Source organism: Neolamprologus brichardi, chromosome 10, assembly GCF_056152115.1.
Source record: "Neolamprologus brichardi isolate AB-2024 chromosome 10, ASM5615211v1, whole genome shotgun sequence".
Classification (NCBI taxonomy): Eukaryota; Metazoa; Chordata; class Actinopteri; order Cichliformes; family Cichlidae; genus Neolamprologus; species Neolamprologus brichardi.
The window spans coordinates 22929748-22946199 of NC_142113.1; the positions used below are offsets into that span (position 1 = coordinate 22929748).

Consider the following 16452-nt stretch of genomic DNA (forward strand, 5'->3'; position numbering starts at 1 on the left):
GTATTTACTACTACTATGACCACTCCCACTGCTGGTGCTGCATCTACTATCTCCTGCCATTATTATCTGCTTCCCCCGGAGATAATGGCAGATGGGTTTGTGAGCCATGGTTTCGAAGGAACCTGCTGGATAGAGTATTGGCAATGTGATGAATTGTTCTCTCTTTCTCGGTCTCTTTTTCTTTCTGGAGGATTATGTTATTAATGCCCAATACTGCCAAAACTAAAACCTTGTTTATGATGAAAACCCTCAAGACATAGCATAATGTACACTTTGGTCACCTTTATATATATATATATATATATATATATATATATATATATATATATATATATATATATATATATATATATATAGTTTTTATTCAATTCTTGCAAATTTAACTTCTGTTTTCCATGTTTTATTCCCTACCAGCTCTGAAAGTTAAGTGAATTGATTGAGTAATTCATTATTAATACACAGTTAAAATAGACACAGTTTATTTCATCTGTAGAGTCAGCAGTAAGTCAGTATTATGAGTCTATCCAGCTTTTAGATCACACGGATGGCCTTGCTTCCCTTAAAAGCTTTACATACCCCTCTATAGAACTGCCCCTAGCATATCGCATGGCAGTTCTAGTAGGCTTTAGAGGCTGTGAAGCAGTATCTAAAGCTTAAGACCAAAGATAGTAGAGTACAACAGACATACATCACTCAGCCTATCCCGTGGCAGAAGTAGCCCGCCTATTCCATCCTAACACAGCCACATCGCTATGGCGGAGGGTGGGGGAGTGGGGGGGGATTGTCAACCAGATTAAAATCCTAAGCTGCACTAATGACATCCTGCCCAAATGTTGGAATAATGAATGCTGGGAGTAACATGAGTTGAGGTTGAAAGACCATATACAGTGGTCAGTGAAATCTTGTTTTCACATGTTCTTTGTTTACAATCAACCAAACACATGTATGTGAATAACATCCACACATTTTTCCTTGTGTATCCTGTATCAGTACTTCAGTGGTCGGCATAGTTGACATACCATCTCAACATCTGAAACAGGTCCAAAGCTGGTGACAAAGATGTCTGTTTTGACCTCTGTAACTGGACCTACAGCAGAAAGATAAGTGGTTGCTTTGATGCAGACAAAAATTTTGGACCAGCTTATTTGTTAATTTCTTAAAATATAAAGAGGTTAAGGGATAAAGTTATATGTATAAAATGTGCCATTTATAGACTTAAAATAACCACATCAGATCAAACGAACACACAACAAAACAGTATGCTTTAGATGTGATAATTTTATGAACAGTTTCTAATAGTAAACTTGTGATTTTATTATAATGTAAGAGGGAAAAACGGCTAAGAGATAACGTAAACTAGATGAGATACACACAACTAGTTGAGTAAAACTTTATCCTTTAAGGAAGGATATGGATCTAATCATCATGAAGAAACATTATACAAAATACAATATAATACGTCCATTAGCATACCTCCAAATCCAGGTCGCAGTCTGTTGTCATAGCCATCCAGTAATCTATCCAATATACGCGTGATGTTATCCAAATATATACTGGTCTCACTGTGCTGATTTCCCCAAACACTGCTAGCACTGTAACTAAAGTACATATGCACTGCTCAAAGCCCATTTCAACACATAGAAAATCAGTTGAATATACTGAGTTTCTCAAAGGCACAAGCATCCACAGTCTGTGGTTAAGATGCGTAAAAGTCTGAGAACATGCAGAGAAAAGAGTTGCCATACTCACCAAGACAAAAATAAGCAAGTTACAAGGAAAGCCATGCCTCGACACCTGACAACTAGAAATCCCAGGTCAACTTTTAAAATCAGCATATTCCATCATTTTCAAAGCTTGATAAAATGCGAGTCCGATCTTGCTTTACTTGTAAACCGTGAGAGGATACCGCGCCAGTCCAGCACGACTTGACTTTCCCTCTAGTGCGGTTGCGCCCGCCTCAGCCTGAATCGCTCAGCTGGAAAAACCTGAAGAGTTTTTAAGAGAGTGAAGAGGAAGAACGACGCGAGCTTTAACGTTAACGGGACAAAGCAGTTTGCAGGGAATACATCGGTCTCGACGGCAACTTTGCTATTTAGATCGTTTTGAAGGTTAAATAACGAAGAATGTCGTCATTTATTTATTTATATGTGTTTTTAAAGACGATGGAAAAGAAAAGCGCGAAGAGAGATACAGAAGGGGAGGAGGGAGAAGTAGAGGAAGAGAGCTTGCACAAATACAATACTGTTATATCAATGGACAGTATAGCAAGGGACCTTTTTGAGTACAGATTGATTTCAAATTCATTTTTCTGTCTGTATGTGTGTGTGTGTGTGTAATTGCGGGACTTTGTTCATACAAAACCCGAAAACTGCAAGTAGAGCGAAAGCATGATTCATATAGTAGTTAGGTGGTTGAGTGGAGTGGGCGGTAGGTACATTTAGTGCACCTTCAAACTCCACAGACCCAGAACAAGGGGGTAAAACACCATACTGTAAAAGTCAGAACTGAGTTAACATGAATTTATTTCTGTTGCAAAAGCGCAGTTCAAGAAATTGCACCCTGCTGAGTGAGTTTCCAGTAGCACCTTTTGTGCAAGGTGTATGGAAGAAAGAAAAATATCGGAAAAGTAAACCCTGCAAATGAAGTGCAAAAGCGAAATTTATCACTTTATGTATTTATTTATTATTCATCTAGGTTGGTGCAAAAAAAAAAGTCAAAGACAGTATTGTGTGGGAGGAATAGTTACTGTACCACCACTATGTGGAAAAACGCTAATTATAACTCATGCAATAATCATAAACTGATTTTTTCTCTTGAAAACAGCAACAACTTTAAGAGAAAAAAAAAAGTGAAAGCCAATATTCACTGACGAATGCCAGCAAGCCTCTGTAAGGTTATATGCTCAGTGATCAATGAACTACAATACTTTCTTCCAGTGCACCATTACTTTTTCATTAGAGGTATCATATCATAAGTGATATCATAGTGATTCCATCAATAATTCATAAGAGGGATACAAATATAGGAAATTCTTCTAAAGGCATTAAATTGTGAAGACTGATTATGCAACTGTGGTCTCTTTGTACTCAAAGCTGAAGTTATATAATGATCTCAAAATATTGTTTAAATCATATGGAAACTTTCAGTTCAAGCATATTCAGATTTAATTCTTTTAAAAGAAAACTGGATATTGCTGTAATTTGTCTGATAAATTGAAGTTATTCTCTTGGTTTTCTCTTTAAACCCCAATCTTGTATTGTTAGACATATCATCAAAGTAAAAATCGAAAGTTTAAGAAAGAGTTTGGTGAACATTTATAATTCTTTAAAGAAATATCATGTATGCTGCATTATTATAAGTACATGCAGGGCATAATTTCACTTTGCATACTGGATGATAAAACTAAGATTTGATATTTCAAAATAGAACACAGCATTTGTTACAGGTATGGGAGCAGAACTGAAAGCTTTGACACTATTTTATACAACACGAGTATTGTGGTGAGAGCAGTGGCCATCCTAGAAGTGGTGGGTATAATTGCAACAGTGGCAATAGTAGGAAATACAGACCAGGCATATACTGAGGTAGTACTGTATTAGAAGCAATTCCAGTGGCAGTTTCAGTTTCTCTGTTGACTTGCTGGTACATAATGTTATCTGACTCTAATGCCGCGATCAACTTGATCTTTTAAAGCATGAGGTCAACTCATCTGACCAACCACAGTGCACTGACCATGAAAGGCTTCTGACCTGATTTGCATTGCTGGCACTAGCTGAGATTTTGGATGAGCCACAGCAAAAGCGAACATATTCTATTCCTCCCTGCTGTGAATGTGCTAAACATGCTTTGTAAAGCTTCTGATATCTCAGAAAAGCAGTCACAAGTATACGCACACAAATACTTGTGATGCAGACAAGGGCCATCACTATTTAAGCCACCTCTGCAATTTGGTTGTTTTAAGTAGTACTGGACACACCACACATTTAGTAGACTGTTTTTTTAAGCATGCCACCACTTATAAGAATATTTAACATTTACAAAAATTAGCACTTCTGAAAAGAGAAGGATCTGAAGCTACATGATGTTGTTTGTGTGGGAGAAGATTGGCTTGACCCAAATCAGAGACTGACATGCACTTTTGAATATATCTGTAACTTGTCTGCCTGTTTGCTCACCTAATTTCCTTCCATCATAGCATTTTTTTTTCCTAGACAGACAAGTTGCTGCCTGGATAATTACCTGACTGTATAGCTGATTGATAGAACGACGCGCTTGCTAGTTTGACGTTTTGCCTAAATAGCATAATGACTGACTTATAGACAGATATTTAAATGCTGACTGGATCATTTTCTGCCTGGAGACTACATCTAGAAGTGCACTCTGTCAGTCCTCCAACCAAACATCCACAATCAGTGGTGCAGCGAGCAGAGAAACAGATGGTTAGGCTGGCTAAATTGGGAGCCGTCTAAATCCATATTGTTATATGAAAAGCCTGAAAGTCAGCAGAGATAAAATTCAGCTATGGCAACTCCTTACATCAGTTTTATTGATTGTCCTGGCATGGTGACCGTGATCTGACATGTTAGTCGCAATTCTATCTTCCCAATTTATAATTTCTTTGTAACCGGTCGCTACATTCTAAAGCCCATGTCAAGAGAACAATTGCAATTAATGAGAGGTCATTATATCTAACAGAGCATATTTCCATAAAATATAATCACTAAACCATTCATTAGTCTTAAGTTCTGAACTGAGATGAAAAAGGCACAGTGATTCTGATGGATTGCAATTAGGTATGCTTCGTTCCATGAGAACAATACACCTCGTATGCCAGGATGAATAGCAATTCAATTATGTCAATTTAGGAAGTACAATTACTTCGGGAAGATAACGGGACATACTTGAAAATCCAATGTGTTTTGATGAAGGAGGAAAAAGCCTTCAGAAGGAGTTTGTTAATTAGTTCATTATTCAACAAAACAGGATTTAATTAAACATGTCATGATATGCACTCTGTACTTGAACACATATAGCAGCCTCTCAAGGAGCAAGATGCAGAGCTAGGAGATTATTGCAAGAAACTTTTCACAACTTGCTGACCTTTTTGAGGGAGGAGGAACTTTCAGATGGTAGAAGTGGAGTGTTTGAATTCTTTTTAAAGAGACTGAAATTGGTGTGAGGAAGCACGCTACACTGTAGATAGACAGAAAGAAAAACAGATGACAGAAGATTTGAAGATATCCTCTCTTGTGCATCTGTCCTTCAGCACCATGGACAGCTCTGACATGCGACTTGGTTCTATTTTGCCAAAGAAAAACACAATAAGAATTCAAAGTCACTGCTGACAAACTTGCACATCATACTCCGCAGCCCCTCTTACGGTGCCTGTGATTAGTCAAAAAAAAAGTGCATTGTCTAAACTCGTTTCTGGCCGCATCACAGTGCTTCTATAAATAAATGATTTTTCCCACGTGAGATGGACCCACTGTACTTCATGTGCCTCACAATGCAGTATCTATGGTAACCACTTACAGTAGAAGAAACTCAGCATGTGTGGTGTAATGTGGATGCGTGTTTGGAGATGGCATGAACTAAATGTGCTCAAGAACGGTGAACAATTTTAGGTCAGTGCTTCTAAAAGTAATTTTTGGATGACTTTAGGGTTAACGCCAGGATTAAGTTTTATTAAGTGACTGATATGTTTCAGTATGTGGTGGTATAAAGGAGTTAGAATTTGTATTTCAAAGTGCTAGTTAGAGTTTAGTATTAGGTTGTTGTAGGGGGTCTAGTGGGAGAGGTTATAAAATAATTTTGTGTATCTGAATTTTGTTTTTCCGCTCGTCTGTAGGTTAATGGCTAGAAATATAAAGTTAGTGCTTGCGAGTGTTCCTCCATCAATAACGCCGTTGCATAACACCTACATTAAATTCAGTCTTTGAAATCTTTGGGACTCGGCCTGGTTCTATCTTTTTTTTTCCCGTCAGCCCCCGTAGTCACACATCCATAACAGCGCACACAAAGCAGTAGTTCTTTAAAATCGCTGTTCCTTACACATGATGTGCTGCACCAGTTCCCGTGGTTTTCAACATTAGGAAGAAATTTCCATTGCAGTTTCCATGGAGACCAAACCATATCATAGTACGATAAAATGTTGATTTGGAGAAAACAGTTGTCCTCGCTGCCTCAGTTGACCTCTTGCCTGACTACAGCCAAAAGCTTCACAATGAACTGTGCTGGATAGCTGCCAACGTCCTGCTGTAAGGAGAGTGGAAATAAAAGTGGTGCAACAAAACAGAAAGCCACAGAATACATAATAGAAAATAATAATATTTATATATATGATGTGAAAGTTAAATGTTTTGCTCTGTAGATGCTGGTTTAATTATGAAACAGAAACTATTTGATTGCTGACATTCTGAAATCTTGTCATGCGTATGGTATTCCTTCTTTTGCATATGCAAGAATAAAGAGTTGATATTCAGTCTCCATGGGAAGAAAAAAAAGTCAATGTCAAGTTAAAGTCAGTGTGCCTGCAGAGGCAGTGCCTTCCTAAATCTGCGAACTGAGTTGATTAAACTTGATTGAATCAGATTATTTGAAGAAAAGATGCAGAAAAAATACAAATGATGGCATATTGATTATATATTGAGAATCTTTCTCATACTTTTTATCACTGGACTGCTTGTTAAGTTTGTCCTTGAAATTGAAAAAAAAAATGAGTCCAACTTTTTTATTTATATATAGATGTATATATATATATATATATATATATATATATATATATATATATATAGATAGATAGATAGATAGATAGATAGTAAAAAGATTTGGGATTAGATTTAGTTTTGTGCTGTCAACATATAATTTGCTATACAAAAGTAAGGCTCCCTTAATTTTGTAGCTGAGATCACATGTTAAAAATAAAGTGCCCCTTTAAAGTGCATCAAGTATAAGCCTCACTGTGTAACCGTAGCTCTTGATCTTTGAAATCTGCAGGTGGCATGGTGGAACGGCGACACAAGAAGCCAACTACATCGCTGTCATCCTGTGTCGCAGTCTAAATCATCGCTTTTGATGCCAAGACACCAAACGTGAGGTTTCTGGCAGAGGCCTCCAAATAATCCTCCCACCCTTCCCTCCTTCCATCACTCCCTTCATCTTTCCACCCATCCAACTGTGGCTAAAGCTGACACTCACCCTGGACTCCTGTCTGCAGTTCTGGCAGCAATGGCCGACGTCTGTTGGGGCCAGAGTGAAATACTGAGACAGAAATGAAGAGAACGAAAATGTGGAGGTGAAAATGGAGTTGGCCAACTATCTGCTGTTTTGGTGTTAGCTGGGCAGGTAAGGACACCATAACCTTGAAAAGCTAGCAGGTGGTGCTTCCTCTGGTAGTGAAGCTAGTTAAGGCAAGCTAATGAAGCATAAAACTTGGGTTATGGACTTTTTTTATTTATTTATTTATTTATTTTAATCTACATGGTAAAGGTCGATACCACTATCCTAACAATTTGTTTGGTGTAAGCGCGTTGTCAGTATTAACCCTGTTCAGGACGCATTCACTGAGAGCTCAAAGCAGTGCTGATGGGTAGATTTTAACTGTAATGGATGGAGTGCAGCCAATATAGGATTTTGAATCTATTAGATCTGGTGAAACATTCATGAACATAAATGTTGGTGAAGTGCAAGAGAGGACCGTCAGATTTTTATGTATTCATTATTCAGAGGACTGATAAGAGTGTTTCTATTTAATTCATTCCTGATGCAAAATCCTCAATATGCCATTTAAAGAATATGCAATTTAAAGAAATTAAAAAAATGTGTTGTACATTAGAGCATGAATTGTTTCTTTTCTTTTTCTTTAGTCTTCAAATCATGGGATCCTAAATGAAGGAAGTTTTGATCTAATATATGTATTAAAAAGCACTCATCACTCTAGTCTATCCACTATCCTTCCTTTGCACAAGTCCAAATGATCTCAGTCTTGTCTCTCTTAACTTTGTCTCTAAACCACTCAACCTCTATAGCCCTCCTCCTGGTCAGTCCCACTGAAAATCAGCGCATCTTTAATTTTGCTGCTTGCTATCCTTCTGTCACCAGTCACCGCTGACAGTCGTCTCCATCTACTTCACCCTGCCGGTACTCTCTCCTTCACCTTTCTTGTGCACTGTCCATTGCTTTGAATGGATGCAATAATGTGCTTTATATTACACAAGCTACTTACATCAATAGCATGACTGATGATTAGTAAACAAAACATGTTTCTAACTTGGAAGTAACCATTTACAAAAGTTTGATTACACATTAATTGACCCTTTATTATTATTATTGATTGTTTTAAAGTAGTACCTTTCTTCCTCTGTTTAGGATGTGTTTGGGACATTGTCAGTTGGTGGTTGTAAATGGTCTCTCCTTCTTTATCTTTAACTAGTATATATTGACTTTTTAGGATTCACCTGGGAGACTTTCATTGTGTGGGTACTCATTTCAGAACCTTTAAGTGTGAAGAGGTTTTTTTAATAGGGGCCGATTTAAGTACTGCACTGCTACTTTATGCTAATTTGTACCTTTGGCTTTCATTTTAAAGGCCACTATATAACACTTTGCAGCCTGGAGGTGAATGTCTTCTCTACAAAACTTAAACTTGCGAGAGAGAACTTTTACCTCGTAAGATTAGTTATGCCTGAGAAGCAACTGTTGCAAGCTTTTTTTTTCTTTCCCAGGTCTAGCTATCAATAACTTTATCTGGGTCAACTATGCTTAGACTACACACTGGTGATCGTCTTTTTGTGAAGTTCTTTTTTTAAAAATTTTAATTATTTTATTTTAAATTGAACTTAAGTTAACAAGTCAGATCAACACAACAGATTCAAGTTACACACAACACACAATAAGTGAAACATAACTTAAATAAACTTAAATATTTAAATAACTTCTATAATTTCAAGATGATGGAAAAATATACCACTGTCACCAAAGCAGAAGGCTGATTGAGAATATTTTAAAATATTGCATTACCTCAAGTACATCTGAAATACCCTTTTAACAATTTAATTGACCCAAACACTAAAATAAATGAAAAAATACAAGTAATATTTTCAAAAGGCCCTCTATATAAACAATCAATGGTTGTTTGCACCATGCCTGAAAAAATGAAATAAAACAAAATAATTACTGAAATAGTAAAGAAAGGTTTCTGGGTACTTAGCAACATGCATGACTTTCAACTGAGAGGCTGAGCTTTAGAGTCATTTTTTGAGTCATTTTTTTACATTTAGAGTCAATCGATGTTTACTTTCATTTTCATTCGCTGTTTGCCCAGATTTTGGCATTAAAACTAGGCTACTCGTCAGGATTAGGACCAGATTATAGTTTGGGATAAAACAGAACCTTTTACAAGGATAAACACATGTTAGAAAGCTCCATTTTCTAGGTTACCAGGGTGATGAGTTCTGCCCCATATAACCAGCGACACCGCCTGCGCATATTTTACATGCATTTACCACTAGAGGTCGGTCAATTTTAAAAACACAAGGATAAGTCATATTAGCTGCTTGCACAAACAACCTATTGGGTCGTACTTTACGCGAGGACAGTCTCGCATTGACATAATTTAAAAGCGCCTTCCCAAGTCCTCTAATGGAGCTCTCCTGCTGAGTTAAGGAGCTCTAATCAGTGGTGTCAATGCTGTAATTGCAGTTCGCATAAAAGAGAAATACAGAGAGGTGTTTTAATTACAGGGAAAGGCAGAGTGCAATTTCCTTCCCTGCCTGACAAATTGTGTTTGATTATATTATAAATGTGATGTACGTTAACTGTGGGATCCTATGTTGTTTTGTAATTTTAGATCTGACAGTCAATCCAACTTTATGACACAGGGACATGGTGAGAGAAAGAGAAAGACACACAGAGAGAGAGAGAGAAGATGAAATGACGGCACTTTATTTTGGCCATCAGCTTTGGCATGCTGCTGGTCCATCTCTGTCCATCTGGATGGATATCAGACAGTCAATCCATGGGAAGCCTTACCTGCTGAGAACATACCAGGTGCAAACTCCACAGTAAGACAACAACCAGTAGAGGTTTATTAAGTACTGCACAGTAATCAATATTCTTCCCTTCCCACCTTCCCACAACATATGCGTGATAAATAAATAAATACAAGTAAACTGCTTTGGTCTGATTGTTTTGCTAATATTTGTTTAGGTTTTATAAAAGCTTTGACAAGATTTTAATGTGTAACAATTCATTAATAAGATAAATGGTGAGTTGAGATGACATTATAGGTACAACGGTTAACGCATCATAATGAATTTGCTATGAAATTAAAAGTATCAATAAATGGCCATTTTTTTAAAAAAAAGATCCAGTATCTTTGAACGTTACATTTACGTATCAGTGACATATGGGGAAAAATATATTTCCTATCTATAGTCACAATGTGTCACTTTCAATTTGTGGCCAAAAAGCTGATCGCCCTTCAGTTAAATATGTTTGTATATGTGTGAAGATCAAACTATTAGAATACTGAATCTAGTGCCCATCCAAACAGTCAGTGTTTGACATCCTCTGCCATTATTTGAGTTTTCCGTCATGTTCAAAACCTAAGTCAACGTTATGGCAGATGATTAACCGAGATCTGCTATCTGTGTGCTCAGGCACAGAATGCTATCTCTCTCTCTCTCCCTCTCTCTCTCTCTCTCACACACACACACACAGCGAGATCACAAGCCTCTTCCCTGAATACTTCCATCATATTGCCAAGATCCCAGCAAACAAACCCATGTTTACTGACATGAAACAACACAAATGCTTCTTTGAAAACATTGCGGACATCCTTTTTCATTCCTCAGCACAGGGCAGCCTGAGTATAGCTTTGGAAGAAGTGTTTTACTGGGACGCTCAGAAAGGCAGTCATTACATTCCTCTTAGTGCAAAGATGCAGAAAGACAGAGAGAGGAAATGGAAGCATGAGAGCCCATTTGAGGATGTTTAACAATTGGCCAATCCAGGCATTAAGAACAGCAGAGCAGGTCAAAATATTTAATTGCTTTCTTCAGTGGCAGATTCAAGGTAATGTCTGAATCTACACACTGAGATTTGAGGGCTAGATTACAGCATTATGTTTTTTTATACACACAGTATTATAACTTGTGTAGAATTGTGTAATTCCTCCATCTGTTTATCTTCGAATGAGTATTGGTGAGTCAAAGATATGTCATAGTCTTCAAACCAACATATTCATTTCATAAACTGTTTTGTTTATACAACCATGTGTGATTAATTATGTGAGCTACTTTCATATAAGACATGCTGGCAGGATTAAATTAAATAAATAGACACAAGCACACAATATTCACGTTAAAGCCCGACTAACTTCGGAAATACATCATGATTTACAGGAAATTGTGTAGGAGAATGAGGAAGAAAAATGATTTAAGTGACACTGATGGCTGTTAATGCCAAATGGACTTGGCCAGGCCTGTAATTCAGAAACTGCTGATATACCATCTGTAGGATTTGCAGAGAATAGCCTGAAAAAAGGCAAAACATTCAGTAAGTGCCAGTTCTCTTTATAAAATTGCTTTGTTAATGCCCAAGATCAGAAGAGAATGGTCCGACTGCTTTGAGCTGATAGGAAGGCAACAGTAACTCAAGGAACCATTTGTTACACCCAACATATGCAGAAGCCCATTTCTGAATGCACAAACATACCAACTAATAAAATCAACAGAAAGCATGTGATTTGTGCTCTTGTTCATTTGGATTTCTATCAGCAAGTGACCAAGTACAACATTTCACAAAAGTCTTAACCCATTTCTTTAGATTTTGCTTCCAAGGAGACAGACTTTCTGATTCTGCAATTCAACAAGTAGTCTTGGGGATCTTGATTAATGTATTTATGAATGTAGAAAAGTACAGTCAGATTTTGACCTGTCATGCAACACCATCTGGAATGCATCCAATTGGTAATGGCTTTATTTTTCAGCATAACAATGATTCCAAACACTCTGCCAATCCAGTAAAAGCATACCTGGATGGCGAAACAAAACGCACACACAATGGAACACTATCAGTCATTGAATGAGCACCACAGAGTCTAGACATCAAAATTATTGAAGAACTATGGGATCATCTTGAGAGAGAAATGAAGAAAAGGTACCCTACATCTAAAGAAATTATTTGAGTCTTCTTCAGGAAGTCTGGAGAACTATTCCTGAAAACTAGATGAGGAAATGACAATAAAGGTTGCCTAAGAGATAAAACGTTCAGATTGCCATACCAAACACTGACTTTCAAGCTTGTTAAATGCGTAAAAACTCTTTGCTTTATATACTCTTTTTCCATGTATGTCTGCATGTTTCGATAAATTGCTTCACCTATTTCCTAATTTGCCAACAAAATATAAAGAAATGTGGGGTGGTGGAATACTTTTGCATATCATGGTATTGAAAGGATAGCTCATTAAACTAAAACTGTATTTCCATGTGTTCATCTTGAGTTTCCAAGTCCCTAAATTTCGTCCTTTTTTGTCTATAGTTATAGCTGGGCTTTGTGCCAGAAATAATTTTAGCAAGACCAAATAAATACCTTACAACTATAGCAGATTTGAAGCACAATTAAACGTATCTATGGTGGCTTCCAGTTGGCAAAAATGGGGACAAAGTCATTAAAGCACCATAAAAATAATTTGAGTTTGAATGAATTCAGCCAAAATAATGGTGGTAAACATTCTTATGGGTGACCATGTAAAGTGGAATGCCAACTGTTAACTACCCAAGAGGAGCACAGTGATATATGAGTTTTCAAGGCTTTATGAGGACCAAAGCATATGTGAATGTGTTTCAGTGTAAAACCGTACAAAGACTTATTAGTAAAACAGGCCAAAAGCCCATAATGCTGATGTGCAAAACTTCAAACTTGTTCAGGTTTTTTCTTTTTTTTTTTTTAGCTAGGATTTGTGCATTTGTGTGCAAAAGATGATTTGCGAATGGCCAGTGTTCATTAAAGACTATTGAAATGATTGTACCCCCCTGTAGTGAAATGCAAGCTACTTCATAACTTACAGCAATAAAAAATGTTTGGTTTTGATGTATGGGTTTGTATAAAATTAACGAAAAATAAATAATAAATCTGGCAACCTAATGTTTGTCTCTTAACGTGTCATATCAGCCCCCTGCAGATAAAGTTTCAATGTGTGCAATGGGGCTTCAAATATACCCTGATTATTATTTGATTTACTTAGACTTTAAGTTAAATTTACTTTGGTTTTTGTTTTCAGATTTTTGCACAATTTTTAGTTCCAGAAACGCCATCAGGTCGAATAAGGTGCAAAAATTGCACTTGTTGTCTTGATAATACAGGGATTCCATTGATTTATGTGAATAAATCACAGTAATGAATAGAAGTCTCAATATGAAGAGAGTTGTGCTTTGAATTGAAGAGAAAATTCAGCAGCTTCCTGGCAGGATCCCCCCCCCACCACCACCACCACTACCACACACACACACACACGCTGTGAATCGCTACTGGACTCCTACACGGGGCTCACAGCCTTTTGCATCCGCCTCTGATCCCACCATATTCATGACGCTTCGTGTCCGAGTTTACACAGCGGCGCACATCCTGCTTACCGGTGCGTGGAGCCACCAGCGTGCACGGCTGTGTGAGACGCGCAGAGTGCAAGCTTCAGCGCATAGTGCTCTCCTCCATGAAACCCGCTTCCAACCTCGAGGCACTGCGCTGGCAAGGCGCTTCCCAGAATGTAAAGCCAAGCTGCTCTTTTTGTCAGAGGCCTCAATGCGTTGAGGTCGATGTGTGAGCAACTGCTGGTTTAGACACGATATACAGGGGAGAGAGAGAGAGAGAGGGGTGGGGTGGGGGGGGCAGAGAGCTCCATGGACAATGTCAAGGGGAGCGGCTGACTGAATTCACTGGTTTAAGCATCATGGACAGAGAGGCTTTTTTTTCTCTTTCTCTGGGCGTTGAGCAAACTGCGGACCTGTTGTGTACCCCAGCTGTAGAAAAAGTTTTGTCTCCTGGTTTGGACAAACAATGTCACTGATGTATACTCATATCTGATAATATTTGCACATATCCTATGTCGATTAGATCTTTGGTTTAAGAACGTATCATATATATCCTTTCCTCTTCACCGGGCCAACGCTTAGGTCTGTGACCAATTCCAGAATCTATAAAACTAGATTTTAGTTAAATGCTTCACCACAGTGCTGCTGTTTCACAAACAAAGATGCTAAATTTAGAATATGAACTGTGTCGTGCAGACTTCAACTGAGAGCTACTGAGTTGCTCTGCAGGAGCAAAGAGATTTAGTGCCTTCAGTGGTTTGCTCGGGGACTGACGAGTTGGCTAACTGATGTCCAGAAAAAAAGCTAGTGGAAAGACACAACCACACCCACGATTTTCAGTAATCTCACGAGTGTCGAACTATCGCTTTTTCTATCACAGTTGTCGCTTTTTAAACAACCGCTCAACGTGTAAAAAATCAAAACACACGCCCACGCATTCTCTCTCTCTCACGCATATCCAAAACAAAACAAAAAAAAGGAAAGAAACGGGGAGACCCCCATATGCCCCTGAGCAACCTAAAGTCTTGATTCTCCTTTAAATTTTCTCCTAGATTTGCCAGTACCATCAGCGGCAGCGGTGCTGCCTCTCGGTGTTGTGGTCGGGAGTACGCATGCGCCCGGCATTGGAATTACTGCGCTGGCAAGAATAAGTTAGACCTCGTCTTTCCTAAAAGAGCGAAAAAACACAGAGTTTAAATATGGTAGTGTTCAGAAGACGAAGAATGATGTGTTTTATCGTCTGCTTGCTCCCCGTCATTGTGGCCATGGTGTGCGCTCAAAGGTAAGTGACGGAGGATGCTCCACTCGTTTTACTAAGTGTATTACAGACGGCATGGGAAATACTTAGGCACTTCTGTTTGAAGAATATATCCTGTTTGAATCTGATTTTGTCTCTTTCTGTGTTTTCTTCGTCCATAGTGCCAGTGTCAGTGACCCTAGCAATATGTCTTTGGTCAAAGAAACGGTGGACAGACTGTTAAAAGGTTATGATATACGATTGAGGCCAGATTTCGGAGGTAAATATACTTCTATTTTCCGATACTATGTTAAAGGCAGCGCGTTGTCAGCCTGTGAAATATTACAGTTAATGTGTTAACTGGGCAGTTTTAAGCAAGTAGGGGGGGAAATATATCAGCTCTAGAATGACAGTGTAGATAAAATACGACTAACGCCAGAACACATGTGGATGATAAATTGCACCAGCACATTTATTTGAATGACGAGTCTCCAGAGTTGGGGGAAAAACAGTACCTGCCCATTTTTCTTAATATTAACGTCCAACTCAGGCGTTTATTGTCACGGAAATACGTTAGAACTATCTGAGCTAAAGTCAGCAACTTTTAGAGGTAATACCAATACTTTCACTGCTGGCCAACGCATCTAATCCCAACCGAAATGAACACTGTAAACTATTATTCAGCTGACAAGGGCTAAATTCACAACTGTGTGCTTCCTAGTCACGTACTCATTATTAACCGATATGTCAGCGAATCACTCGGGCTACATCTGATGTGCAGTGTCTTCTTTTTTGTGTGTGCTTGTTTTCATTTGCCCAGGTGCTCCGGTTGGAGTGGGAATGAATATAGATATAGCCAGCATAGACATGGTATCAGAAGTCAATATGGTAAGTAGGCCATTATCACCTCTACTTTTGGGACAGTGTGTGACGATAGTGATAACTGTTATGCTTAAGCCTATGGTGGGAGATGCCCACCATAGGCTGTGTGAACGTGCCAGATCAAATCAGTGGGTGTGAGTTTGAGACTTCAAAGCCACTGATCATTGTGTGTCATGACACGAATTAAACCTCTTTGGAGCTTTTAAATTGACTGGAATAAATGGACGATTGGTTTTTGGTCTTTTAAGCTGATTGCAGCCTCATTTTCTGAGCAAAAAGGCTGCACAGCCAAGCATCACTAACCTAACATAATCAATTGTTTTAGGGAATAAAGTTCAATCTGCATACATGGCACGCACCTGCAGTGTACTTCCATCTATCTTGAGGGAAGTTTTGATATTAACAAAAGTCTCAACGCTGACAAGATTTTCTGAAACATCGTTTTTGACGAGTCTGTCAAAGCTGGGATTTTGCTAGTAATAGTGACAGTGGAGGAACTTCAGCAGCTGTAGCTATGAGAGGTGATTAAGTTTCATACAAGTGCGCCTCCTAGTGACGATATTATAGAACATCGCCTCGGTTTTGAGAGAAACAGAGACATGTATTTTATCACACTGGAAGGTCAGCTTGACACTTATAATACACCAAGCAAAGGGGAGCAAAAATGATATTTATGATGTTATGCATTAGCTTTTGATAGGTGCATTGTCACTCCTACATTTTTTTTAAAACTTCTTTTCTTTT

The 16452-nt window shown here is 38.2% G+C and overlaps 2 protein-coding genes across 2 annotated transcripts in view; one reads left to right on the forward strand and one right to left on the reverse strand.

The window, feature by feature from the left end:
• The window catches only part of gabra6b (gamma-aminobutyric acid type A receptor subunit alpha6b), a 31681-nt gene extending 29508 nt beyond the window's left edge, over window positions 1–2173 (reverse strand). The window contains exons 1-3 of the mRNA XM_006784991.2: window positions 1750–2173; window positions 1474–1598; window positions 1020–1087 (exon numbers count right to left, since the gene is read on the reverse strand). Coding sequence (XP_006785054.2) covers window positions 1020–1087; window positions 1474–1598; window positions 1750–1835 — 279 coding nt within the window. The 5' untranslated portion in view covers window positions 1836–2173. The remainder of the gene's footprint in view (window positions 1–1019; window positions 1088–1473; window positions 1599–1749) is intronic.
• Window positions 2174–14450: 12277 nt separating this feature from the next.
• gabrb2b (gamma-aminobutyric acid type A receptor subunit beta2b) overlaps window positions 14451–16452 on the forward strand; it is a 57163-nt gene continuing 55161 nt past the window's right edge. Inside the window, exons 1-3 of the mRNA XM_006784992.3 lie at window positions 14451–14871; window positions 15009–15106; window positions 15647–15714. Coding sequence (XP_006785055.1) covers window positions 14789–14871; window positions 15009–15106; window positions 15647–15714 — 249 coding nt within the window. The 5' untranslated portion in view covers window positions 14451–14788. The remainder of the gene's footprint in view (window positions 14872–15008; window positions 15107–15646; window positions 15715–16452) is intronic.